The 25,372-nt window shown below is 41.6% G+C and overlaps 2 protein-coding genes across 5 annotated transcripts in view; both read right to left on the bottom strand.

Moving 5' to 3' along the window:
- The window catches only part of LOC147245542 (myosin-10-like), a 72,128-nt gene extending 53,798 nt beyond the window's left edge, over nt 1-18,330 (bottom strand). For 3 of the 4 annotated variants that reach the window (XM_086184847.1, XM_086184845.1, XM_086184848.1), the window contains exons 1-3: nt 18,033-18,329; nt 15,402-15,779; nt 5,359-5,515 (exon numbers count right to left, since the gene is read on the bottom strand). In XM_086184847.1, the coding sequence (XP_086040973.1) occupies nt 5,359-5,515; nt 15,402-15,746 (502 nt within the window). In that variant the 5' untranslated portion in view covers nt 15,747-15,779; nt 18,033-18,329. Of the gene's footprint in view, nt 1-5,358; nt 5,516-15,401; nt 15,780-18,032 lie in introns of all 4 variants that reach the window. The other variant, XM_086184844.1, reaches the window with a different exon arrangement.
- Nucleotides 18,331-18,668: 338 nt separating this feature from the next.
- On the bottom strand, nt 18,669-25,309 carry ddx47 (DEAD (Asp-Glu-Ala-Asp) box polypeptide 47). Its single transcript, XM_086184474.1, has 12 exons — nt 25,132-25,309; nt 24,822-24,915; nt 23,341-23,529; nt 23,188-23,259; nt 22,951-23,069; nt 22,631-22,702; nt 21,796-21,912; nt 21,565-21,711; nt 20,344-20,481; nt 20,180-20,250; nt 19,977-20,106; nt 18,669-19,126 (listed from the first exon to the last, which is right to left on the bottom strand). The coding sequence occupies exons 1-12, from the start codon at nt 25,261-25,263 to the stop codon at nt 18,956-18,958; spliced, it is 1,452 nt and encodes a 483-aa protein (XP_086040600.1). The 5' UTR covers nt 25,264-25,309; the 3' UTR covers nt 18,669-18,955.
- Nucleotides 25,310-25,372: the final 63 nt, after the last annotated feature.

Genomic DNA, 25,372 nt, shown 5'->3' with positions numbered 1-25,372 from the left:
AAATTCTTGTCTTTTGCCCTACTGGAAAAGAATATGCGTGCTTATTTATGTTTAGCAGAGAGTTAGGAGATACTTTCAGTAAGAGGATACTTCTGCAGAGCAATTATTACCTTTCACATCACAACAGAATGACTACCCCTGTGAAGGCACTAGTGTAAGTCTTAATATATGAGTAAACCCCTTGACTTGATAGTAAGAAAACGTAAAAAAGTCTTGTTATCCATGTTAAAATCATTCAATATTCCACAGCAGAGTAGGACACCATTTTCCAAAAAGACTTGCTTTTCTTGTTAGCGTTCTAGCGCTCCAGCCTTCCTGGCTGTGGGTGACATTGGTCTACAGTTATCTTGCATTCTTTAATCCACACCAACATGTTGAAAATGATAAGCAACTTTTAGTTCTGCCATCAACGTGAAACAATGACAGAAACAATGACAGATAGGAAATATAATTGATCATCCTCCAACACAATCAGACAGGCCTTTCCCTGAAATGAACAGAGGAAAAGAAGACCAGAAAGACCCAGAACAGCTGGAGAAGGTTTGTGGAAGGAAAACATATGGAGGCCGGAACAATGTGGATGGAAGCATCAACAAGGAGGAAAACTGGAGAAAATTCATGGATGATCTATACTCCCCAAAAGTCAGTTCAGAGGACAGGAATAATCATAGCGACTTAAATTTCTGAGGAATTTTCACTGCTCAAATTTATTTTGTCTTCCATGTAGGAAACCAAATCTCTAATGTAATCCTTGTTGTATTTTTCTTTTGCCATGTTGAAAAATGCCCACATGAATGCAGTCTACAAAACAATACTACACCACTACTCCAAGGGAATGGAAGATATTCTTAAAAATTAAAGCACAGGAGGAGAAATTCACATTTTTGATCCTGTTCCCCTGACTGAGAACCACTACTGTAAATAACAATTATTAACCACATAAAATAAGGAGCTAGCAGCATACATGTGAATGAGCAATCTAAATATTTGGCAACTTTAAAACTAAAATTTTGATTTTTAGCTGGAAACGTATTCATGGAAATAGATTCTAACAGCTTTTCACAAACATAAAACAAAAAAAGAAGAAATTACTATATGATTGATGTCAATTTTAGAGTCTAGCTCTGCCAAACATTTTCTTTTCATACATTAATTCAAGGCGACATTGTGGTGAAGTGGTTAGCACTTTTCTCTGAGTACTCCATGTACCAAAAAACATGCTTGTTAGGTTTATGGGGGATTCTAAGTTGCCAATAGATGTGAATGTGAGTGTGAATGGTTGTCTATCTTTATATGTTGGCCCTGTGATGGACTGGCGACCTGTCCAGGGTGAACCCTGCCTTTCGCCCAATGGCAGCCCTCCCCCACAACACTAAAACAGGATAAGCAGTTGCTGATGGATGGATGGACATAGTTTTTTTTTTTTTAATGGAATGGTGAACTATTGCATAACATGGGAAGTTTTCATCTTAGAAATTACATCGTATAATAGTATACAAAGTAAAAACAGAAAAAGAGAAAAACTGTTAGACAACAAAGAATGACACAAGATACATCCACACTCCTTATCACTCTTCCAGTATTCTATAGTTAGCCAAAGTCAGACCTCACAGGTGTAATATATTCCATGTCAACTTGGTCCAAATATGGGGGGGGGAATTCTGACGTTATAGGGAAAATTCCATCTTTCACATTGTATGTATTCCATATAATAGTTCTATCACGTCATCAACGCTTGGTTCTTCTGATTTGAACCATTCCTTGCTGCCAAAAGTATTTGCACCAGTTCCTCATCATTCATGTTCCCCCTCCAAATGAAATGTCAACCGTGTATACAGTATCACAACTGAATGGGGATGTCAACCCCAAAAACAGTAATGATATGTTGTTTTCTTTAACACATAGTCTGAAGAAGTGTCGTACTAGACCTGCTCTACTTGTAACATGTCATGAGATAACTTTTGTTGTGATTTGGCGCCATATAAATAAAATTGACTTGACGGTCTCTAATATCCACTGGCACTTCCTTGATGTCCTTCTTGCAATATTTCTGGCAATTTACAATGTTGCAGTAAGCAAAACTGTGGTGTGCTTATTAACTAGAACTGCAGAGCAGCAGAAACACAGGAAAAATAAGCAAGAATAAACGACTGAGATGATATTGCTAAACAGCTAACACAAAAGCACAGACACCTGGAAACCTATCAAAGTCTAAGCCGGGTTTGACTGGTTGAGAAGTGATATCAGACAAAAAGGGCCAACTGCCACTGCTCACCTCACTCATGCAACATTGTCAATTCATCAGGGGCCTCACCATAGCAACCCTGGATATTTCCTAACATGGAGGAGAAAGTGGACATTCCACACACTTGTTCTCCTGTGTTTCCAGATCAAATGAGAATAAAGAATGAACAAAACAAAGTGAACCAACAGAAAGCCTCCAGCAGAGCTGCAGTTGTATTTTTCATGTCAAGTACAAGGTGACCAAAATGCCTTTGAGGATGTGGGAAATTTTCCTGTTTAGTGTCTCTAAACCAGAACATTCTGGTTGAAAGAGAGAAAAAAGAAAATGTCAGGATGAACGAGTGATCAAAGAAGGCTAAGGGCAGTAACGGGTAAGGCCAGTTCTACTGAATGACAGAGGAGAGAAAGCAATGATGACACAACTTTTTTCAACCTGACTGAAGCTGCCATATTAAGAAGATTCAGTCACACACAAAAGCCCCTCTTTCCTGCCAGCCACTGTCACACACCAAGGTATAACTATCTCAGATCTCCAGGGATGGTTATTTTGGTTGCATGCAAATACACACACACACACACACACACACACACACACACACACACACACACACACACACACACACACACACAGTTACACAAACACACAGGTATCCATGGCGATCCACTCCTGTTCAAGAGAGTCCGGCAGTGGGCAATGGGCTGCTCTAACAACGGAGAAAATACGATGGTGACTCAGCTAGTAGAATTTAGCACAGCATGGTATGGAAAGCTGGGACAGTTATGACCTCATTCCACTGGATGCTGTGCCCGGCCCCCCTTGTGAAGGCCAGCGATCCGAAAGAATGAACACCTCCTACGGGAAAAAAGGGGGTCAGAAACAAGAATGGTGGCACAGCAGAGGTGTCCCATATCAAGACAAACATCTCGCATAGTTACAATAGAATGGGACTGAATGGGTGTAAGTGTGATATATTTGGATTGTGGGACAGATGGTAAAGGCAAGAAAAGGAACGCGAATGATTCTGTAAAGAATTAGTTACGTTTGAAGTTTTAACCACATTAAGCTCATGTTATACTTCAGAAAAAAAGTTTCTCAGAATTGATCTGTGCATGAGTTAGTTCCAGAGATGAATTATGAATGCTGATATGGTTGCGCAAATGATTATGGTTAGTGGCACATGCACTGGCACTGCTCAGTAGGGGTTGTTGTTTGGACATTCAAATAGACTGCTGATAGCAGGGACGAGCTTGAGGACACGCACTACTGTGGAGCCTAAATCCCAAACAATGGCAACTGAGAAGGTCAACAAAAACATCATGTCATGTATCGAAATTGAAAAGGAGATTTTGGTCGTTAATGGCAAATTGCTACTCAAAAGATCAATGGTGCATCACATCACTCAAGAGAAAGGGGAGACAGTGATGTTGTTGTTCCTCGGCTGGACAAAGGTTGCACAGCACGCTATAGCTGTCTAAACAATGACAGTAACTAATAAAGTTCTGCTTATCACAGCAACTCTTCTTCTGATTGAATTGCCATTCCAGGAACACACTGGTGTTGCAGGTAGGTGTCTAGCCTTTGTTTGTTTATACAGTGATCAACCCCCAACTTCCTAAATCTGCACAAAATCCTTCCTATTAACAGATATAATCAATATAAATATGTTTAAATGCTTTTTTTTCAAAGGAGGTGCGCTATAGAAAATTCCACTTTTGAGTTTGCTGTTTCACTGTGCCGGCATGGCTCTGCTGTTGAGTCAGAGGCAGAATAATTTGTCCCAACAACAAGGCGTTAACAAATGTGTAATTTTTCCATCTTGAAAAAATGATGTAAAATGTGATTCTGACTAATCCTGCGGAAAGAGAAAATAGCATATGGGCAACTCATGCTTTATTTCCCAATTAATGTGATCTTCTACATTTATTAGGGCTTGGGATGCACCAGTGTTAATTTGCCGAATCTGCAGATAACATGGTATTCATTGATCGGTTTTTGATACCTTGGTACAAAAAGAAACAAAGAAATGACAACAAATAATTAAAAAAAAAACATCAGTACTGACAAAACAGCTATTGGCCAAATCTTATTCTGAAAATCAAAATTGGCGGATAATTTCTAAATCAGTGCACCCAGTTTTAAAGGGGATGACAGCAATAATGTCAAGTGTCTGCTTCTTCATGCATTGCAGACATGCCACGTGTTTGAAGGTGAACTGCAGTCAGCGGGTTGAGGTTGGAGTCTGTGTGTGTGCAGGATGAGGACAACTCTAGAGATTCAGCCTGATGACCGATGCCGATAACTCACTAACCCTCTCAGTCTCCTCATCTTTCTCCCTTTCTTCTTCTCTGTTTGCTTTTGTCTACAAGTCCCTCTGTCACAGGATGTCAGCTCCAGCAACAAGGACTCACTCTCCCCACCCACACTATTGGGAGCTTCGAGAGCTCCCTTATGATACCTGCAGCATTTTACTATTCTAACACAGAGGGAGGCTGCTGTCCATCTTTGATGCTAATTTATATAGACCTGCATTATCATTTTTTTCAAAATCAAAAAAATGGATGACTCTTTAATCCAATATGTGATTGTAAATGCAAAATAAGGTCTAAGATGAGCTAGAAAGTTACACCGCGTTAGCATACTGCTGGCAAAGAATATTGAGAGAATTTCATGAGTACAATGAATAAACAATGCAATCTAACACTACAATCCTGAGTCCTTCGCCCAGACTTTGTGTATTGAACAGCCTATTAATACCAAGAAATTACCAGTCAACCACATGACAAGGTGTTGATCTTCTATTTGACATGCTTTATGACAGCACACCTTTCAGACATAATCCCTAATGTCACATTCATTCTGACCTTGTGGCCTTTCACACACTTTACGCACTTTCTTCACAGACTAATCTGCTGGAGTATGCAGCCAAACTCCATGTTGCCTGCAAGTGAGATAAACTCCCGGAGACAAAGAAAAGAAAATGCAAAAAAACGTCTTGTAAATAATTGGCCTCGGCCTTTCTTGGTTCAGGATGAAATGCAGCCATGTAATGTTATTGTACCTGTCACATAAAGACAAATGACGAGAGTAAAAGAGATTAAAGGTTCATTTCATACCTTGAAGCATACAGCGGTAAGCTGACTCAGAGATGGCATAGATGTGGGGAGGCATCTCATGCCTCTTCTTCCCCCTGTACATCTCGATGATGTTCTCTGAATAGATGGGCAGGTTCTTGTAGGGGTTGATGACCACACAGAACAGGCCTGAGTATGTCTGTAATGAAAGATACAAAACAAATCATTCAGTAAATACAGGCCACAGCTCAGGGCAGCATGGCTCAGAGGTACAGTGGCTGTCTAGCAACCGGAGGGTCGCTGGCTCGATCCTCACTTCACCTGATGACCATGTCCAAGTATCCTTGAGAAAGATACTGAACCCCTACTTGCTCCTGATGGCCCTGCAATGGACTGGCGACCTGTCAAGGGCAAACCCCGCCTCTTGCCCAATGTCAGCTGGGATAGTCTCCAGCCCCCCTGTGACCCTTAACGGATAAGTGGTATCAAAAATGGATGGATGGAGGCCACGGTTCAACATCAGACTTGTTACACACTACAAGTCAAAGGTTTGGACACACCTTCTCAGTTCATGTTTTTTCTTTATTTTCATAATAATTTACATTGTAGATTCTCACTGAAGGCATCAAAACCATGAAGGAACACATATGGAATTATACAGTAAACAAAAAAAGTGTAAAATGCCTCAAAATTTGTTTTATATTTTAGATTCTTCTTCTGCTTTGCACACTCTGGCCTTTTCTCAATGAGCTTCAAGGGGTAGTCCCCTGAAATGGTTTTCCAACAGTCTTGAAGGAGTTCCCAGAGATGCTGAGCACTTGTTGGCCCTTTTGCCTTCACTCTGCGGTCCATCTCATCCCAAACCATCTGGATTGGGTTTAGGTCAGGTGACTGTGGAGGCCAGGTCATCTGGTGCAGCACTGATTTTCCTTCTTGGTCAAATAGCCCTTACACATCCTGGAGGTGTGTTTGGGGTCATTGTCCTGTTGAAAAATAAATGATGGTCCAACTATATGCAAACTAGATGGGATGGCATGTCGCTGCAGGATGCTGTGGTTGCCAAGCTGGTTCAATGGGCCTTCAATTCTGAATAAATCCCCTACAGTGTCACCAGCAAAGCACCCCAACACCATCACATCTCCTCCTCCGTCCTTCACGGTGGGAACCATGCATGTAGAGTCCATCCGTTCACTTTTTCTAAATCACACAAGGACATAGCAGGTGGAACCACAGATCTCAAATTTGGGCTCATCAGACAAAAGCACAGGTTTCCACTGGTCGAGTGTCCATTACTTTTGTTTCTTGGCCAAAACAAATCTCTACTGCTTGTTGCTTTTCCTTTGTAGTGGTTTCGTAGCAGCTATTCAACCATAAAAGCCTGGTTGGCCCAGTCTCCTCTGAACAGTTGATATAAAGATGTGTCTGCTACTAGAACTCTGTGCGGCATTTACCTGGGCTCTAATCTGAGGTGCTGTTAACTTGCAATTTCTGATGAACTCATCCTCAGTCGCAGAGCTGACTCTTGGTCTTCCTTTCCTGGGACGGTCCTCACGTGGGCCAGTTTCATTGTAGCGCTTGATGGATTTTGCGACTGCACTTGGGGACACATTCAAAGTTTTTGCAATTTTCCGGACTGACTGACCTTCTGTTCTTAAAGTAATGATGGGCTGTCATTTCTCTTTACTTAGCTGATTGGTTCTTGCCATAATATGAATTCAAACAGTAGTCAAATTAGGGCTGTCAGCTGAGTACCAACCTGACTTCTGCACAACACAACTGATGGTCCCAACCCCATTAAGAAGGTAAAATTCCACAAATGAACTGACAAGGCAAACCTGAGAAGTGAAAACCATTTTAAGTGACTACATCATGAAGCTCATTGAGAGAAGGCCGAGGGTTTACAGTGCTGTCACCAAAGAAAAAGGGTGGCTACTTTCAGGAATCAAAAATATAAAACATATTTGGAGTTATTAAACAATGTTTTCTTTGCTACGAAATTCCATATGTCGTGATGTCTTCAGTATGTGTCTACAATGTAAGAATTAGTAAAAATAAAGAAAAAACATTGAATGAGATGGTGTGTCCACACTTTTGACTGGTAGTGTAGCTTCAAACCAGCTGGAAAGAATAAAAAATTGATCAAAATTTGGGTGGCACAGTGGTGCAGTGGTCAGCAATGTGGCCTCACAGCAAGAAGGTTCCACGTTTGAGTCCCAGCTCGGGCACAGGATCTTTCTGTGTGGAGTCTCCATGTTCTCCCTGTTCCTGTGTGGGTTCTCTCTGGTACTCCAGCTTCCTCCCACAGTCCAAAGACATCAAGAGGGGACGAGGCTGATTGATACTCTAAATTGACTGTAGGTATGAATGTGAGTGTGAATGGTTGTCTGTCTCTATGTGTTAGCCTCCAAAAGCTGGTGGGATAGGCTCCAGCCCCCCCACCCCCGACCCTTAATAGGATAAGAAGTAGAAAATGGATGGATGGATCAAAATTTGGATATAATGGATTACACCAAAAATGAATGCCTTCTATGCTGAAAGGTTCCATATCTTTACTTCACACCACCTTTTATTGAGAAAAACAATCACTACCTGGGATGAGGTATAATCATCTCTACATGAATCTATTTTATTTTCATGCTTTTCAGCGAATTGGAGGAGATAATAGTTTCTCCCCTTGTAAAAAAAGACCAGGGTTTCGAAACTGTTTCTCAAAGTTATCAATTTATACAAAGAGAACAAATTATTCATTTGAGAAGAACCTGAAAACAAATGTTGTGTACGTTATCCCAGTTAGGGAAATTGTACATATGCACAGACACACTCCTGTTTACAACTTCTTATAAACCATTGTAGAAAATAATGCAGTGAACAGGAAGGAGTCATCCATGTACTGGTGAAAATACAAGGTTAATAATGTTCGAAATGACAGGATCATCTGGTCCACATTGTTTTGGTGAAGCAAGACTTGTTATACCCACTTTTATGGGCTGAAATCATCAAATTGGGAAACTATACAGCTGTAACTACATAGCAGACAAAAGATAGCTAAATCAAAGACTGAGCACAACAAGAGATCCCTATGTTGCACAATAAGACTACATAAATATGTTAAAAGAATCATATTGCACTGCAAATGTTTAGCCTACTTTCTGACTAACGGTGTTGCATTTGGCTTTGTAATTAGCCCCGAGATTTCTCCCCAGGGCATGCGTGGTATGAACACTTCTCAACTATGCTGTAGGCGGAATCGACCAGACAGCGAGGAAGGGAGAAGCCGCAGTGGGGCATTGCCTTGCTCTTATTATACAGACGCTACAACCCTGTAGACAGAATGAGCTGAGAGCTAGCTGCTTACCAGTGCTACTACCCTCACCACTAACATGTTAGGCTAATACTGGGGGCCAACCACAAACGCCCGTCCTTATGTGTTTTATTAGTTCCCCACATACAGCTGTACTTACCAAACAGAAACCTTTATAACTGCAGGTATGGGGCAGGGATTTACATTAGATCACTTCTATAAGAGTCAGATGATAATAGTGAAAGACTGTTAGCTAATTATCAAATTTAAAAAAAATGCCAATAGATGAGAAAGAGTAAAAGATTAATGGAAAGATGAGTCTCAACTCCCAGTTTCAATCCTCAAAATTACATTAAATTATCATTATCATCATTAATGCATTAACATTCATCTGCATCTGTCAATGTTGTATTTGGCTTGTGAATTCACACAAATAGAACCCAAGTGCATCTTCTACATCCCTTATTTTCAAATGGAAAACTTTTATACACATGTCCATTCACAAAATATTAAAAAACAATGGTTCCAAAGACAATAAAGCATTTGCTCAATCACAAAAATGTCTGTGTTTATTCCGTTAAGGGTCACTGATAATAATAACAGTGATAGTGCAGTACTATTTATCATGCAACCATGACATTTTTTGCAGTTATCACAGTGTGAAAATGTTGAACCGTTGCTACCCAGGTCCACTGTGACAACAGTATCAAAGCAGCTCTGGATTCATGAAGGGACCCCTGAGAGCAGACAGCCTTCTGGAGCTGTTATGCAATAGCTCATTTAGGGTCCTCAGTCAGCTCTGCAGCTCTGTATTGCTGATACAGACCCCAAAAACAGCAGACAAGGGTAGAAATGAGAAGGTGGAGAAGTGGACAGAGGCAGACAGAAACGATTTTTGCAATGTTCAAACTAAAACTGCTCTCTGGGGCCCAATCTTATCAAGATGCAGAGGCGTACAACAAACATCTTCTCCTAAATAGCTTCCCGCCTTGAGTGGAGGAGAGCTCAGATAGAGAGAGGAGGCCAGCTGAAATTCTAACTGTCCACTCTCCTTTTCAAGGCCAATGAAAAATTAACTCCTCGTGTGTGAAAACTGGAGCTGCTATAAAGAGGGTCTGTTCTCTTTGATTCTGCGACATGCAGTACTGAAGCAGTTGGGCAGGCTGTAGAGAAATACCTGGACTTTCAGTGGAGTGATTTGATGGTACACTGTAATATTCGGCATCGAGTCCTTGATGTTTTTGTTTTAAAATGTCTGCAACTGCTGCTTGATAAGTAGCTTCTTATTGAACGGAGACTGCGAATAACAAGTGTTAAAAATAAAACTGTGGTTTCAATCAATACATTCTCTTAATCATTTCAAACAAAGCTGTCCGACAATCAAAATGCAAGCTTTTGTCTTTGTTTTTGCTTGCTTATTGCCACACTGCCGCTGCTGCTTCCTCTCCAGACATTGTGATGAAAAGTCTTGCTGGCAGGACTCAACACTGCCTGTCAAAACACCATCCCTGGCTCAGTCCAGGAAGGGGAAGGTGATATTTCCACAGTGAAACCAGATCCAGGGCAAGGGATGCCGTGGCCTGGTAACAGCTGAGCAACACACAGGCAGCAGAAGACATAACAGCCACCCCCATCTGCCATTTCTGATCAGTCAGGCATGGCGCGTCACTGCAGGGGAACGGGTACTCTGGATACTCTGGATACTCTGGGTGCAGTGGGCAGTGCCTTACCACCATTGATCTGTATGGAATAAAGGAGGACCTCGACTCCATTCCCTTGACAGCTCTCTGCGCTCACGACTTCATAACTACACCAGTAAATACTTCAGAGCAGGCTTTTGAAAAATGACCATTACTAGTAGTAGTGCACAGAATTAGGTCACAGGTCAGCAGCACTCAAATTCAAACTGCAGCCTATTAACTATCTTTTTGCTGCATGTGATTAGGTTTCAAGTCATTCCTGCACAAACATTGTACTATTTAACTATCATTATCAGGCGGCCTGGAAAACGCAAGAGACTTTAATTGAAATCTAAATAAATGATTGAAGCCCCCATAACACAGCTCTCATCTACAGGGATCAAAGAACAATCAGGACTGTGCATTTTGGTTTTCATCTTGCCCACGCTACTTCACTACTGGCCTTGCAGCAGATTCAGTATGAAAACAAAGGACAGATTCTGAGGTCGTGTACAACTACATGGTTGATAAAACCACTTAAAATGCGCTAAAATGCAGAAAAACGGAGACATAGGAATGAGTGCTGAAAACTAAGTGTAAGTTGTTAATCATCTTGTTCCCTCATCTTAAAAAAATGATAAAAGCATCAAATATGGTCTGTGGTTCTCACTATCTCAAGATATTTTTAACATTTTGTTCTATAGAATAAATTTTGATTCAATGTCTCTTAAAAATGGTGGTTGCAAACAAGTTACTAAATGAGACTACAAATGTCCTCATGTCAACATCAGAAGCGCCAGGCTAATCGTGGTTGGGTTGATGTCATGGGTCTGTGATATTCTTTGTGGCACAACTTTCTACGTCTAACCACTGCATTTGTGCCACAGAAATCATGACGTGATGCTCATTTGTGATATCATATCTTAACTGTCTCATAAACCTAGCTTATTTATTTATATACTTATTACTAAGTTATTTTAAGCACCAATTGACTATCCAATATGAAAAGTCCCACTTGTTTTTCATTGAGGGAACCAATGGCAAACCGAGGGGTTGGCCTACAAACCTGCATCATCTCAGCAGCACTCAACAAAGTGAGGCTAAGATGCAAGACTGAGAGAAAGAGATAAACTGTAATTCAGTATTGTCCAGGACCAGTGATCACCAAGGAGGAGACAGCAGCAGTGTGACAAAGGGAGTCAACTTGGTGCAGATTGGACAAACACTGATCAGCAGCAGAGCTAAAGTGGGCGGCAGGAGGCAGACAGACAGACATCTTTTTGCCTTGGAAGAATGTTGAGGCTTTCTGACAGCTGAGGCTTATCTCACAACACAAAGGCCTGCTTGTAGACCAGCTAGTGTGGCAGGGCCCAGTGTGTAGCACTATGACTCACCACCTCACAGTCAGCAAGCTGCTACAATAAATGAGTTGGCCCAACTAGCTCACTGACTTCACATGCATGGAGCCATCAGCTTGGCAAAGGGCCACAGAAAGAGCTAGCACAGGAAGTACAGTAGATATTTCTCACATGGACCTGAAGCCTATGGTAACATTGCAGGCCTGTAAAAGATGTGTGCTATCAATCCAAAGCATTATCAATCTCAGTTCATTGGAATAAGGAGTTTGCTTCATTTACTCTTAAAAAAAAAAAATTCAAGCGAGTGTGAAAACTTTTTTCAAAATTGTGATCCATCCATTTTCTTGCGCTTATCCTGTTAAGGGTCACGGGGGGGGGGGGGGGGGGCGCAGGTGCGTGAAGGCAAGCGTCACGCACCGGCGCGCTCGTAAATTATTAAAATAAATACAATTACATTTCAAGATTCATCCATCCATTTTCTACTTCTTATACTGTTAAGGGTCATGGGGGGTGGAGCCTATCCCAGCAGCTTTCAGGCGAGAAGTGGGGTTCACCCTGGACAGGTCACCAGTCCATCACAGGACCAACACATAGAGACAAACAACCATTCACACTCACAGTCACACCTACAGTCAATTTAGAGTATCAATCAGCCTCGTCCCCTCTTGATGTCTTTGGACTGTGGAGGAAGCTGGAGTACCAGAGAGAACCCAGCAGGAACAGGGAGAACATGGAGACTCCACACAGAAAGATCCTGTGCCTGAGCCGGGGATCAAACCCAGAGCCTTCTTTTTGTGAGGCGACAGTGCTGACCACTGCACCACCGTGCAGCCTATGAGCAGACTATGTGTTGAATGCAACACAGAATAACTGCTAAAAGTCATTAATTTCCAAATAAAAAATGAAAATTTTGCAGAGAAGTGACACTGGCCACAGAAGAGAGATGTGGGCAATATAGATTTACATTGCATCGTAATGTTTCATGGTATTTTTTTGCCCAAAAAATGACATGAAATCAATTTTTTAGGGAATTAAGCAAATCAAGATCCAAGAAAGTCATACTAAATCCTACTGATAATCAAATGCTAAATAACGGGTAAATTAAGTTGGTTAAAAATAAAACTAAAAAATTGAAGTTCAAGTGATAATGCAAACACCAATACTCACAGGACTCATAATATGAGCCCAGGAAAAACAAATTGAAATTTTGTTGAGTAACTTCTGTGAAAATGTAAATAGAATGAAACAGTGCAAATATTCCCTGTATGGCACAATGTTTGACGATATGAACATGCCTTTTCATAGGGAGGAATCATAATAATAGCCCTACCACGGAGCTCAGGAAGCTGGTGGTGTTGACAAAAAAAAAGAACACAGACCAGAGGGATCAAGGGGCACTCATCCATCCATCCATCCATCCATCCATCCATCCATCCATCCATCAAGTCAATTTTCAGTTTTAGTATTTGTTAAGTAATGTCTTCCTCTGAAGAATCCTCTCATGATGTTGTCGCACACTGATAATGCTCAAAACAAGCTTTTAATGAACAGAATGTGACAAGTGTAGCTGCCTTGGATGCTGGTTGCAGCTGGATGCCGGTTAATTCAGTACAGGAGTATTTGATCGCCATCAATCGCTCCCACACAAACACAAGCCAGAATTTTCCTTTAAGTGTCAATAAATAATCATTGTTAGTCTTTCAGCATAGTCATGTAGCTTTCGAGGATCATACCATGATTCAAATATGCAAGTCAACTCCATCACCTCAGCTAAGAACACAGCCTCAGGGCAGTAGAGTGGTGGTGGGGGTCAAATACACACGGGAAAAGTTAAGAGGATACTAATGCTGTGAGTTGAGGTGGAGGCTGAGCAGGAACATTTGATACAAAAACAACACAGTCAGACACACGTTTTCAATTACTTTCAGCCAAAGGGCAAATTAACAAGCTCCAAGCCAATTTTGAACCCTGAAAAAGTAGAAAAACTGACACCGCGGTATGGGGGGGGGGGGGGGGGGCAACAGGTAGTTAGTTCAAAACATACTGGAAATCTCTTATTTTGTAACGTTTGTAACTCTTCTATTTGATTTCATACTCAAGGCTCACCTTTGGTCTTTACGTCAAACATAAAGCCCAGACACTGCATTAAGGCATTAACATTCAACAGAAGACATCACATGAGTATCAAGAGGTGATTTTTTTTTTTTTGGATCACTCTAAGAGATAAATCACGAGTGCAACACTTCCCACTGCAGTCCCTGAATGAGAGTCTCTAAGGTGATAACCAACCTACATTCTATTCCTGGAAAACATGTCATTAAATGGGTCAGGATCACCAATGGAACACAGCAGACTCTAGAGCAACTGGACTATTTGGACTGTAGCAATGAAGCGATATTTGCTATAGCCAACATTTATGTCGAATGAGCATGTAAATGACAAAATTTGGTAAAGGTGATTTATCATTTCAACATTTTGAGTTAAATGTGCTTAGTTTTACAAAGCTGGAAGGCTACGGAGGCGTTTACGTGCACAGCTGTAGTTGAATCAAACAACTGTCATGGTCCTGGTAGACACAAGTGGGGACAAAATGATTTGTTCATGGAAGTATGTCTGTCTGTAACAGTTGGTGGCATCTGGTTGCTATCGGACTTTTTTCTGCTTTTGCGTCACATACCAAAATACCAAAATAGCTAGGGGGATCAAGCTCTGCACTTTATTAGAACTTATCACTTGCTCGAAGACTTTGGCATGACGTAAGAGTAGAGTCCACTTACAGGGCCACAGGAAAAGTAGGTGGGGGTATTCATGGAACCCTTTTGTCTTGTAGTCCTTAGTCATGATGGATGATCTGCCAGATACTCTGATTATTTGCTTATTATCATTTACTGTGACTCGTGCATAATTTCTTCCTATTGAGGTCTGTTTGGTCCATTCACAAACTCAGCTTTGAAAACTCTGCTTTTGGTAAGTTGATTGTTGAGCTTGCAACAGAAATGACAAGGAACTGCTGATGTCAACCGTTAGTTAACTGGTGATAAACGCCTGGGAGCGACAGTTGTCGTTAGGAGTTGATCTGAAAGACTTCACTTCAGAGGACTGAAACAACACTTGTCATATTGGCAGGCTTTCCCCTGAGGGCCAGTAAAGCAACTAAGCAAAAGGACAAGAAACACAGCCCATGACTAACAGTGGAGACACTGGGCCAAAAAAGGTATGATTTCAGTCAGACTAATGTTTTTAAATGTATATTAAAATTCCAGTCTTAGTTGGACTGATGCAATTATTAAACTTTTTATAACATCATAAACTGTGTGATTAAACAGGCTTGCCAGTGAGAGCAGTAGGAGAAACAAATGGAAACCTGCAGTGTTCATAGACGTTGGTCTGGCTTTGGGTGAGGTAAGGAGAGGCTGGGGAGCTGGGGGCAAGGCCTGGTAATGGTTAAAAGACTAAAGTAAATGGATGTGCTTGCTTGTGTGCATGCGTGCGTGCATGTGTGTGTGTGTGTGTGTGTGTGTGTGTGTGTGTGTGGTCAGCCATTCAGAAGAGCACAAAGTTCAATGCCCTATTTTTCCTCAAAACACAGACTGAACAATATCAGATTTTGCTTACGTAAAAGACGGTGATGGGTTAAGAACAGTAGTCATACACACAGAAATCTGTTATTAAAACAAATAGGGGTGAAATTCCATCTACAGCTGTCAGACGCAGGCTGTGTATGAGTTTTAAGGTGAATCTACTCACATATATGAGTCCCGAGTAGTAGCGGTCCTTCAGGTTGTGTAGCACAGACGCCTCATTTAGGCAGGTGAGCTCGGCCATGTCTTCGACCTTGCTGAACTTGGGTGGGTTCATCTTCTGGATGTCATCCTTGTTGATCACCACCTTCTTACCGTTCTCAGCCAGCTCCACCAATACCTCCTCGCCACGCTCCTCCCGGATACTGGCAGCCTCAAAGCCATGACGCTCCGAGGGAACCCACACCAGCTTTTTGGCTGTCCAATCAGCCTGTGTAGCCGGGTTGTAAACCACAGCACGGTCCACAAACAGGTAGCGTTCTGGGTCTTCTTGCCCACTCCGGTGAGACATCTTACTTGGGGTTTATCAGAGCAATGTGACCACCTTGGAGAGACCAAGACACAGGGAGGTGGATGAACAACATCACGTAACCTTCAAAACTCTTGCTAGCTTCATTCAGACTTTTTTCTTCACTGTCCTGAATCTTTTCAATTATGATCACATGTTGCATTCCCCATTTCTAATTTCTTTAACAAATAACCTGGCATGAAACATGTCACATTTATAGGGCTATGGAGTTTAGACCCTTTTTAAAATCAAATATAATGCTGTATGGATCTGATCAAATTGCCCTCAACTCCCTTCCCACAATGATTTAACAAAAAAGCGAGGAAAAAAATCAGTTATAAAACTCATGTTGGAAAAAGTGAAGCAATAAATAGAAAAGGGAACTGGTTCAGCTTATAAATGGAATGGTAGCACCCCAACCAGTCAAAGCAGAAGGCCGTCCCCATTGAGCCTGGATCTGCTCCACGTTCCTGCCTGTTAAAAGGAAGGTTTTCGTCGCCGCTGTTGCAGGATGTGCTGCTGATGGAGAATTGTTGGGTGTAGATTCATTGAAGGAGTGTGGAACTAGACCTGCTCTACTTGTAAAGTGTCATGAGATAACTTTTGTTGTGATTTGGCGTGATACAAATAAAATTGACTTGACGATATAGGTTATTAATTTCAGTGAGTTGTTGATTAGTTATAGACGAGTGCTGAATAAGCATTACTTAAGCATATTCAACGACATAATAGTGCTCTTTGTGATTCATATTGTAAAGTGGGGAACACGCGTCACTTCAGGAGCTCACCCTAACCCCACCCCACGACCCCAGTTTTTCCATCTTTGTTGTAACCTGCAAAATGATGATTAACAACATTACTAAATGATTTCCAGACAACACTTACATTATTTTGTTGTTGGTGTTGAATGTACATTTTTCTTACATTGCTATTGTTATTTATTCTTACACAATTTCTGTATTTGAATGGGAGCGCATCCAACATCATCCCTTATTTGGATATGGACTCTGACCTGTTAACTAAGAATTCACCAAGCATTATTAAACTAAGCCTTTATTAAGTATGATTAATATAACCTTATTATCAAAGTACCAATGAGATATCTGTAGATTTTTACAGTTGCACTGGTTTCCACTGGATGAAAATTGTCTCTGTAACTGTACTTTGAAATGTAAAAAAGAAGAAACCTACCAAACTACTATATATATATATATATATATATATATATATATATATATATATATATATATATATATATCTCATAACTGCTGCAAAGTAGAAAATACGAACATGTATTCCTGCTGAATTAGAAAAAAAATACATATATATATATTAAAAAAAAAAGCTGCATTATCAACCCACAATACTTTTAGTTTAAGCTTATGGGAAACATGAATAGTACCAAAACAACAGCAATCATCTCTCTCGTTCACTAATTCTTGAGAAGAATATGCAGCTTTGGGTACCTAGAAAATCGCTATTCATATCTGATATATATTATCATTATTCATTGTGTACTGTTAACAGAAACCAAAGCCGACCATTATAATACAGAGTGGTAACGTGAGTTAATAGTTTCAAACGGATTTAGCTTCAGTCACGCTGAATAGGTCATAATATTGCGCATCCTGCGTAGCTTCACGGCTCTCGGAGCAGATCCAACTGAACGGAGTGACGTCGTGAATGGCACGAATTGCGCATTGTCTTTTTTCCTCTATAAACCTTGCACAGTAGGAAATAATGCACACATACAGCCCAGATAATATCCCAAAACCCACACTTGTCCATGTTAATAGCGCTTTGGTATGACTGCGCATTGGCAAGTCAGCAAACAAAGGAGGGAAACTCTTCTGCAAAAGTCTTGTTGACAAATATTTGGTTGATTTCTTCGGTGATAAACCTGCGCAGTTGATACGCTCGTATCAATTCATTAACTTAGCCGAAATGCGTCACGGAAGAATTAGTAATTTTGCAATGTAAATACATTCAAGTCCGGTCACTACCGGGAGAAGAGCCGTTATGACTGACAAAACGAATAAATGCGCTATCTACGTTATTTACGCTGAGTTACCTTCGTGCAGTGAGCATGGACCAGCTCTAACGCTCCACCGTGTCGTCTAGCACCTCATCAACCAGTCTGGCTGAAAATTACAGGCCAACTTTCATTAAAAGGAGGCAAATACTATGTACCAAAGTTTCAGGAGAGACCGCAGTCCTCCATCCTGAAGTGACCCTCTCATCAAGGAGCCCACGCGGCTCTCTCCTCCCTCCCGTGGGACTCAGGCTTACCTGGTGTACACAGCGAAGCAGCAGCCGGATCCTCTTCACCAAGCAGTCCGATCTCCCCCCAATGTGCACCCCGTATGCAACTAGCTGCTACACACACACAATTGAAATGCAGGCATGAATCTGGGCTTTGGTATGCACCACAGGCACACTGGGGCCCCTCCTCACCGCTGCTGCTGCTCCCGCCTACGATGAACCGGGATCACATAGAAGGACCGTGCAGACCTATAAAACCACTGTTAAAACTCTACTGACAAGTGAGAACTGAGCACCATCTCTTTTCACTCGCAAACTATATTTTTATATTTGCTCCGGACTTGCTGTGTTTTTAAATCTACCCCACAAACATGTAAGCAATGCGCACACCCACCGATGCAGCTCGCAGACAATTGGGCTCTCACTTCGTGGTCTTTGTGACCCCCCTTCTATCATTGGATGGCACACACCAACCCCGATTCCCTCTGAGCCAATGACATGCCCGTGTAAGAGAGTCATCAATGTGACAACTGTTGCTCGCCTACATTACTAATGACTGCCTAAATAAAAAGCTTTCTCACTGCTGAGTAAGTTGTGCCTTAAGACGTCTAAAAACACATTAAAAAAAAAAAGACACTAAAAACAGATTTCAAAAGGTTCTATCTCAAGTCAGTCACTCTCTGAACAGTAGAACAGCCTCCTCTTTTGTCTGATGGTAAGAACAGCAACATTTCAGCATAAAACCAGAAATACCACCATAAACTCTGGTTTTTGGTTTTAATACAAATGAAAAAACTTCAGAGATGAGAAAAGTGTGTTTTCTGTAATTAATAAGTGGTTTGCTTCCACACTAAATCCTTGAAAATCTGCTGTCATCATGATCCACTTTTACATTTACAGGAGGAAGGAAAGGCATTCTGATTCTATTCAGTCTGTTCATGTTAGAGGCTTCAACGTCTGCCTCTCCAGGCTCCTCCACCCCTCTTCTTTCCTTGTCCTCGTCCTGCACCTCCTGAGCCTCCTTTCACTTTCTTCCTCACTCCGCTTGCTTGTTCTGTATCATCCTCTTCTCCATCTCTTTCTTTGGGCCTTTTCCTTTTCTCGCCTTGCTCTTTCATTTCCTGAAAAACAAAACAAAAGATTCCTTCTACTCAGGCTGTGCCACCCTCACCTGCATCTTTGTATCAATGTGACATCTGCCTTGTTTTTACTGAAGCACTGCACGCTGGGAGACGGTTGGTAGCTTGTTAAGCTACTTTACCGCAGGTATGGAAAATACTTTTGACTGATATATTCTCTTCTAATCCAACAATATATCTGCAGTGAATTAAACAAATCCAACACCACCATTCTGTTCCACAGGTGGTAACCTTGAAATAAACACAATTAAAAGAACAGGTTCTTGAAGTGAGAGCTTCAATAGCCTCTCCATTATTCATGCCAGCCAACTCCAACGCTCAGTGGGTCGGCTTGCCACCCTGAGCATCTCAAATTCCTGATGATTGTGGGGGGGATTTTTATAATACTATTATTGAATTGTTCGCATATTTTAAATTAATATTCTACGACTAAAAAAAAAAAAACGTAACTATTTGCAAATAACGCCTCTACTTGAAATCATTCTGCGGCCTATCAGGCGGTCGCTCAGAGTTTACTAAAGCTCTACATTAGTCAGCGTGAGTTCTTCGAAGCTGTAGACTAGGAATTCAATATTAAATAGTTTGAGTGCAGGCAGTGCTGACCGATGAAACTTGACAGTTGATTTATTGTTTATCAATCAAAATATTCCACCTCCACTACTTATTTCTGTCACAATGATTTGATTCATATCTAAGGGTTAATTGCAACGCAAAAAAAACTAGTTATCCATATATCCTCCTACTCTAAATATATAAAGGGTTTTGCAAAGTATTTTTGAGATGTTTGAGGTGGAATCTGATTCTAAATCATAACATGGTCAAGAGCTCTCACCAGTCTGGCAAATCTCTGGGCCTCGCTCACTCTCTCCACCAGCATCATCACTTCCTCCTCTTGGGTAGGGAAGGCAGGAAGTTTCTTTCCTATCAGGCTTTCAATTCGCTGGAAGAGCTCCACGTCGTACCTGTGGAAATGAGAGGTCTCAGTTTGGACGAGCCAACTCAGCTCAGCCATTAAGTGTAGGCGGTGGCTCTTACTGAGTGACAAAAGTGATGGACTTCCCTGACCGACCAGCTCTGGCCGTTCGGCCAACTCTATGGATGTAGTCCTAGGAGGGTGGGAACACAGGGAAACATCCACATCAGTGCAGCAAATGACATCATGAAATAATTCAGCAGTGTCAGCGGCTGTACCAAGGTACCTTGGAGTGAGTGGGGATGTCATAGTTGATGACACAGTCAACATGGGGAATGTCAAGTCCTCTGGACGCCACGTCAGTCGCCAACAGCACAGACCGCGACTTGGACTTGAACTTGTTTAAAGCTCCAAGTCGTTTATTCTGACCGAAAGCAGAGGATGAAGAAACTAAGTGTGAAATCGAGAAGGCGGCCAAAGACACTGCAGGCAAAGTTTGAGAACTCCCTCAAAAAATGTAGATCGATAACGCAGCTTCAGCAATTACAATAGACACAGACAGCTGAAAGCACAATATATCGTCCTCCTGCAACTTTTGAGCCAGAGGACAGCACTATTTAAGACCTTGTTTTTCAAAATACTAACTACATATTATATCCAACAAACGAAAGAAAATATCTTTGCTTGATACAGATCCCCACAAAAAAAACAAAAGCAAAACCAATCACACCATCATCATGTTTTGGGGGTTTTCAATGAAAATGAAACAAATGTGAATATGAACATGTTGTCTAATAATGTAAATCATACGCCAAATCAGTCAAAATAATCCTATCTGGGTATTTCTTAAATATCCAGCAGCCCTACTGAATTGTCCCAAAACCAGCAGTTTTTTGTTGCACACACAGTGCCAAAGTTGTTCCATATGTAAGCAGCAGCTATAAAACAAATACAAGGCCGATGTTTTTCCTTGAGAATTTTACATGTGAGTTAAGATGCTTTGATTGACAGTAAGCTTAAGTTTCTACTTTTTTTTTTTTTTTTTTTAATTGACAGTCGGTACTTCTGAACGGACGACGACAATCTGATACTAACTTTATTAAAACAATATGAACAGGACTACGGATAGACACTGCCATGCAAACTGAATTTTCTGTGTGTCATAACCGGAATAAGCAAGAATCAGATTTAGACCAATGGAGTATTTCAATGTAGCCACATCACTGAAGTGCTCCTCTCAGTGCATTTTCTTAATCTACAAAGAAAAGCATCAGTCAGGCGGTGACTATGCATGTTATGTACTTACAGTCGACAGTTTTAAGCACGTCATATAAAACTCCATCAATTTGCAAGCCTTGAAAACCTCACATTAAATTTTGTGGGGTTTCAGCTGAACCTTGGGTTAACATCCAATTCTCAGAACCCAGAGGACAAATGTTGCATCAGGGAGAGGGGCGATGTGGCTTGTGATGTGAGAACAGCATGTATTTCACCCTAAAGCTACTACCTGACTCATCTGCCCGTGAAGTGGGATAGCGGTGATGCCCAGGTTCCTTAATAACAGCGCCACTCGCTGGGCATTGTTGCAAGTGCTGCAGAAAATCATGAAGGAATTCCCAGCCAGCTCATTCAGGATGGACACCAGATAACAGTCCTGCAAAAAAACAAAAAAAGAGAGAGAGTGACAGTGGTACTGACCAATTCTAAAACCCTGACTGGAGACCGACATGAGCGCTACCTTGTACTTGGATGGTATGAAGATGTAGTATTGTTGCAGTTTGTCTACTGTGGAGTATTTGGTTGACACTGCACACTTCACAGGATCTTTCAGAGCTGCTCGCTGTAGTTTCTGGACCTGCAAAATATTGAAAGAAACCAACTTGCAGAGTCAACGTATGGTTTATAACATTCTAGCGCTGGCTTATTAGCTTCCTGGTAAACCTGGAGCGCTGGCAAGACGTAACATGGAAAACTGTGGGTGAAACTCTTAGCTGACTGTTCACATTGAAATGTCAAGGGAATTTTGAAAATGCTGTAAAACAGGACACGCCAATCACAGCCATAGTAGTTTGGACCGAATAAACCATGTCGAGCGTATTTCTATCCGTAGATTGCCATCATCACCTACGGCTGTAACCAACAATGCAGAAGAAGAGGAGGCTGTGAACCAAGAAATACAAGTCAATGTTTCAGCCATCTAAAGCCTTCTACCGGTGAAAAATAGAGTTCTACAGGAATAACATTCAGCTGAACAAGTTGTAATTGTTCTTAAGTACCACCTCATATTGGGCGTGTTGCATGGTGCTGCCTACAGATGAAGACAAGATTGGGAATATCCCCCGAGACAAAGGTGGTGGAAACTCTGTGAGTTGATGATTTGCCACGTCTATTCAAATGAACATTTTCCAAGTCCCGTTTTGTGCATTTACTCTTTTTTGGAAAAGGCAAATACAGGAAATTCTTCATAATCCATCATGATGTTTCCATCAACCTATTCTAATAAAATACTTCAAAATAAATATCAAAATACGTTGATGGAAGAACAGTAACTCCATTTTTAAATGCGTGCGTACCTTTTTGGTCATGGTTGCGGAGAACAAGAAGGTGCGTCTGTCTCTGGGAATCACCTTTAAGATTTTATCGACCTGACAAAAGAAAGACAGCAGCGTCACAGGAAAAATGCCTCAAGAAAACAAGAGATTCCACTAAATCTGTTGCTGTATTAATAGTATTTAAAGACATAGTATTTAAAGACATAGTTTCACTGACGTCTCAGAATTACAAAAGTAATAAGGAGAAGGAAAAAGAATGCAGCAAAATAACAGTGTAATTTCTGTGGCTGGAGGACGTAAATAAATCATAATGATAAATCAAATTTCAAAAGAGAATCCACCTCTGTCTCAAAGTCCATGTTGAGGATTCTGTCTGCTTCGTCCATGACCAGAAACTTCAGAGCTCGTAAGGAGAAGCCCTTAGTGTTCTCCATGTGGTCAATCAAACGTCCAGGAGTGGCTGCAAACACACGGACGTATTCAACATTACACTTGTTCTTCATTCAACAAATCATTCAATTGTTGACAGAGAAGGGAACAACACACTGGACATAACTGATGATCGTTATTTATCTTACCGATAACAATGTGTGGCTTTTTAGCCAACACCAATGACTGGGACATCATGTCAATTCCTCCGACGATGACAGCTGCCAGAGAAATGAGATAACTTGTGATGAAGAGGTCCTCTGGAGCACTGAATACACACTAAAATTCCAAAGTGCACGTACCACACTTTACACCAATGCTTGAGCCCAGAGCCTCAAACTGCTCAGAGATCTGAAATGCCAACTCTCTGGTGGGAGTGAGAACCAGGGTATGAAGCCTCTGGGGCGAGGCCAGCAGTGACTGGAGGATGGGCAGGGCAAAGGCACCGGTCTTTCCTGAGCCTGTCTCTGCCAAGCCAATGACATCCTTTCCTGCAGTTCAAGAGGAAGGCGCAAATGATCATGGGTAGCTTGCAGGGATGTGTGATAATATCCGTATCAGCAGACATATTGGTCTAATTAATACTGACATCGAGAAATACTGACCATCAGCCGAATCAGTTGTAATTGTCTGCATTTGAGATATCAGCAAACTCTCAAAAATCCCACACTCCTGTCATTGTGCAGTGATGGAAAGCAACTAAGGAAAATTTTTCAAAAACAATACTGAACTTGAATGCATTTAAGGGCTGGGAAATATGTCATTATATGAAGAATGTCGTAACAATAAGGATTTTTGTTTAACAAAAGGAGTGATACTCAATTTATCTGTCTACATCAACGCTGAAAAGGCAATAGTGAGTCAGATTTCGCACAAATTGCTTCCTCTACAAAGAGAGCTCTCTTGACAGATGGATCTGATCAACAGCGACAGTAAAATAACAAAGTAACAATCTTGCATGTGTCATAGTTGGCGTTCATTCCACCTCAGCAAGCTTAAGCTATCGTGCTGATGCTAAAGGTGCACTAGGCGTTGCTGCCTGACTTCACTTCCGCTGACGTTCATTGTAAATACCGAACATACAGAGCAAGCTCGCCCCTCCCCCCATGTTCCTTTAAAAGTCATGAACGCGCATCCGCATCGCTAAGATGAGTGAGCAAACTCCAACTGTTCGGTGAGTAAATCCATATTTTAAGTCTTTCTGCACTCTCTTTACGATATTCGGTTATTCAAAATAAAAGATTCATCTGAGCGTCTTTTCTGTGGTCGTGCCTCCAGCACTTCCCCAAATGCATGTGTTGAGTTGTTAGACGCCGTCCAGCTATCTAGCAGCTTGCTACTACACTACTCAATCGACTCTGCTTATTCCCCAATGTATGTAGTACGTATGCACGGGCACTACCCCCTCCCATCCCCAACCATCTTGTCTGTGATTGGCTGGAATGTGGTTTGTTGTGTTTATGTGCACATCCTGCGCACTCAGTGCTTGTTTGCCGTTTGTGAGCCCTGTGTTAACTCCAGAGACCGGACTTTTTCACAGTGTATTGAGGGGGCAGGCAGCTAGCAGATCAAGAGAGACGCCTACGATTTGACAAGAAATCACGCTGAAACCATGCAACAACGCTTAGTGCAATTTAAAAGCACCATACTTACATAATTGTTGTATAGTCTCTTAATACTTACGGTGTTGTTCTCTGCCTAATTTTTCTAAGTGAACTTCAAGCACATATCAGCACATCGTGCTTAAACAACATGTTGAGCGCTAAGTACTCAGGACTCTTACCTTGCAGGGCCACCGGTATAGCCTCCACCTGAATCTTTGTAGGACTCCTCCACCCTAGTTGATCACAAGCCTCACAGAGAACATCCGTGACACCCTGACAACGAAATGAAAACCTTTATAGGATGCAGAGACTGATATTTACCAAAAAACCAATAGACTTTATCGGATACCATGCTTATATTTTTAGTCAGAATGTTGTTTACACGGTGTGCAGAGGACGTTAGCTTACTTTAGCTAACGCAAATTGCTATGTTGCTGCCTGTTGGAGATGCTACCACTGACTCTCTTCCTCACTCTGAGATTAATTTACCAAATCCTTGAAGGTCTTTAGTGTCTCCTGAACTTCGCCGCAGTTCACGACAACGTTGTCTTCGTCACTACTCGAGCCCTCGAGTGTTTCATCCGTATTTCGCTTGGGGTTTGCCTCACTGACGTCCGCCATGCTGCTCTTCACGTGTCGTCAGCTCTGTAGTGCGCAAATGCGGAAACTCATTACAGCAAAGCGGCAGTGGTTGGTGGGAACCGACGTTGAAACATGCAAGATCTCCTCC

This window comes from Aulostomus chinensis, chromosome 18 (assembly GCF_037954235.1).
Source record: "Aulostomus chinensis isolate RoL2024-O1b breed Wild chromosome 18, RoL_Achi_v1.0, whole genome shotgun sequence".
In the NCBI taxonomy this organism is placed as follows: Eukaryota; Metazoa; Chordata; class Actinopteri; order Syngnathiformes; family Aulostomidae; genus Aulostomus; species Aulostomus chinensis.
Note: the sequence above shows the minus strand (reverse complement) of the source record. Positions and strands in the feature narration are given on the sequence as shown.

Excerpts from the sequence above, each read along its gene's own strand:
- ddx47 (XM_086184474.1), bottom strand. The coding sequence starts at position 25,263 with ATGGCGGACGTCAGTGAGGCAAACCCCAAGCGAAATACGGATGAAACA. Across the intron at positions 20,107-20,179 it reads TCCATCACTTTTGTCACTCA|GTACGACGTGGAGCTCTTCC; the intron begins GTAAGAGCCACC and ends TCATTTCCACAG. Across the intron at positions 19,127-19,976 it reads CCCAGAGATTTGCCAGACTG|GAAATGAAAGAGCAAGGCGA; the intron begins GTGAGAGCTCTT and ends TTTGTTTTTCAG.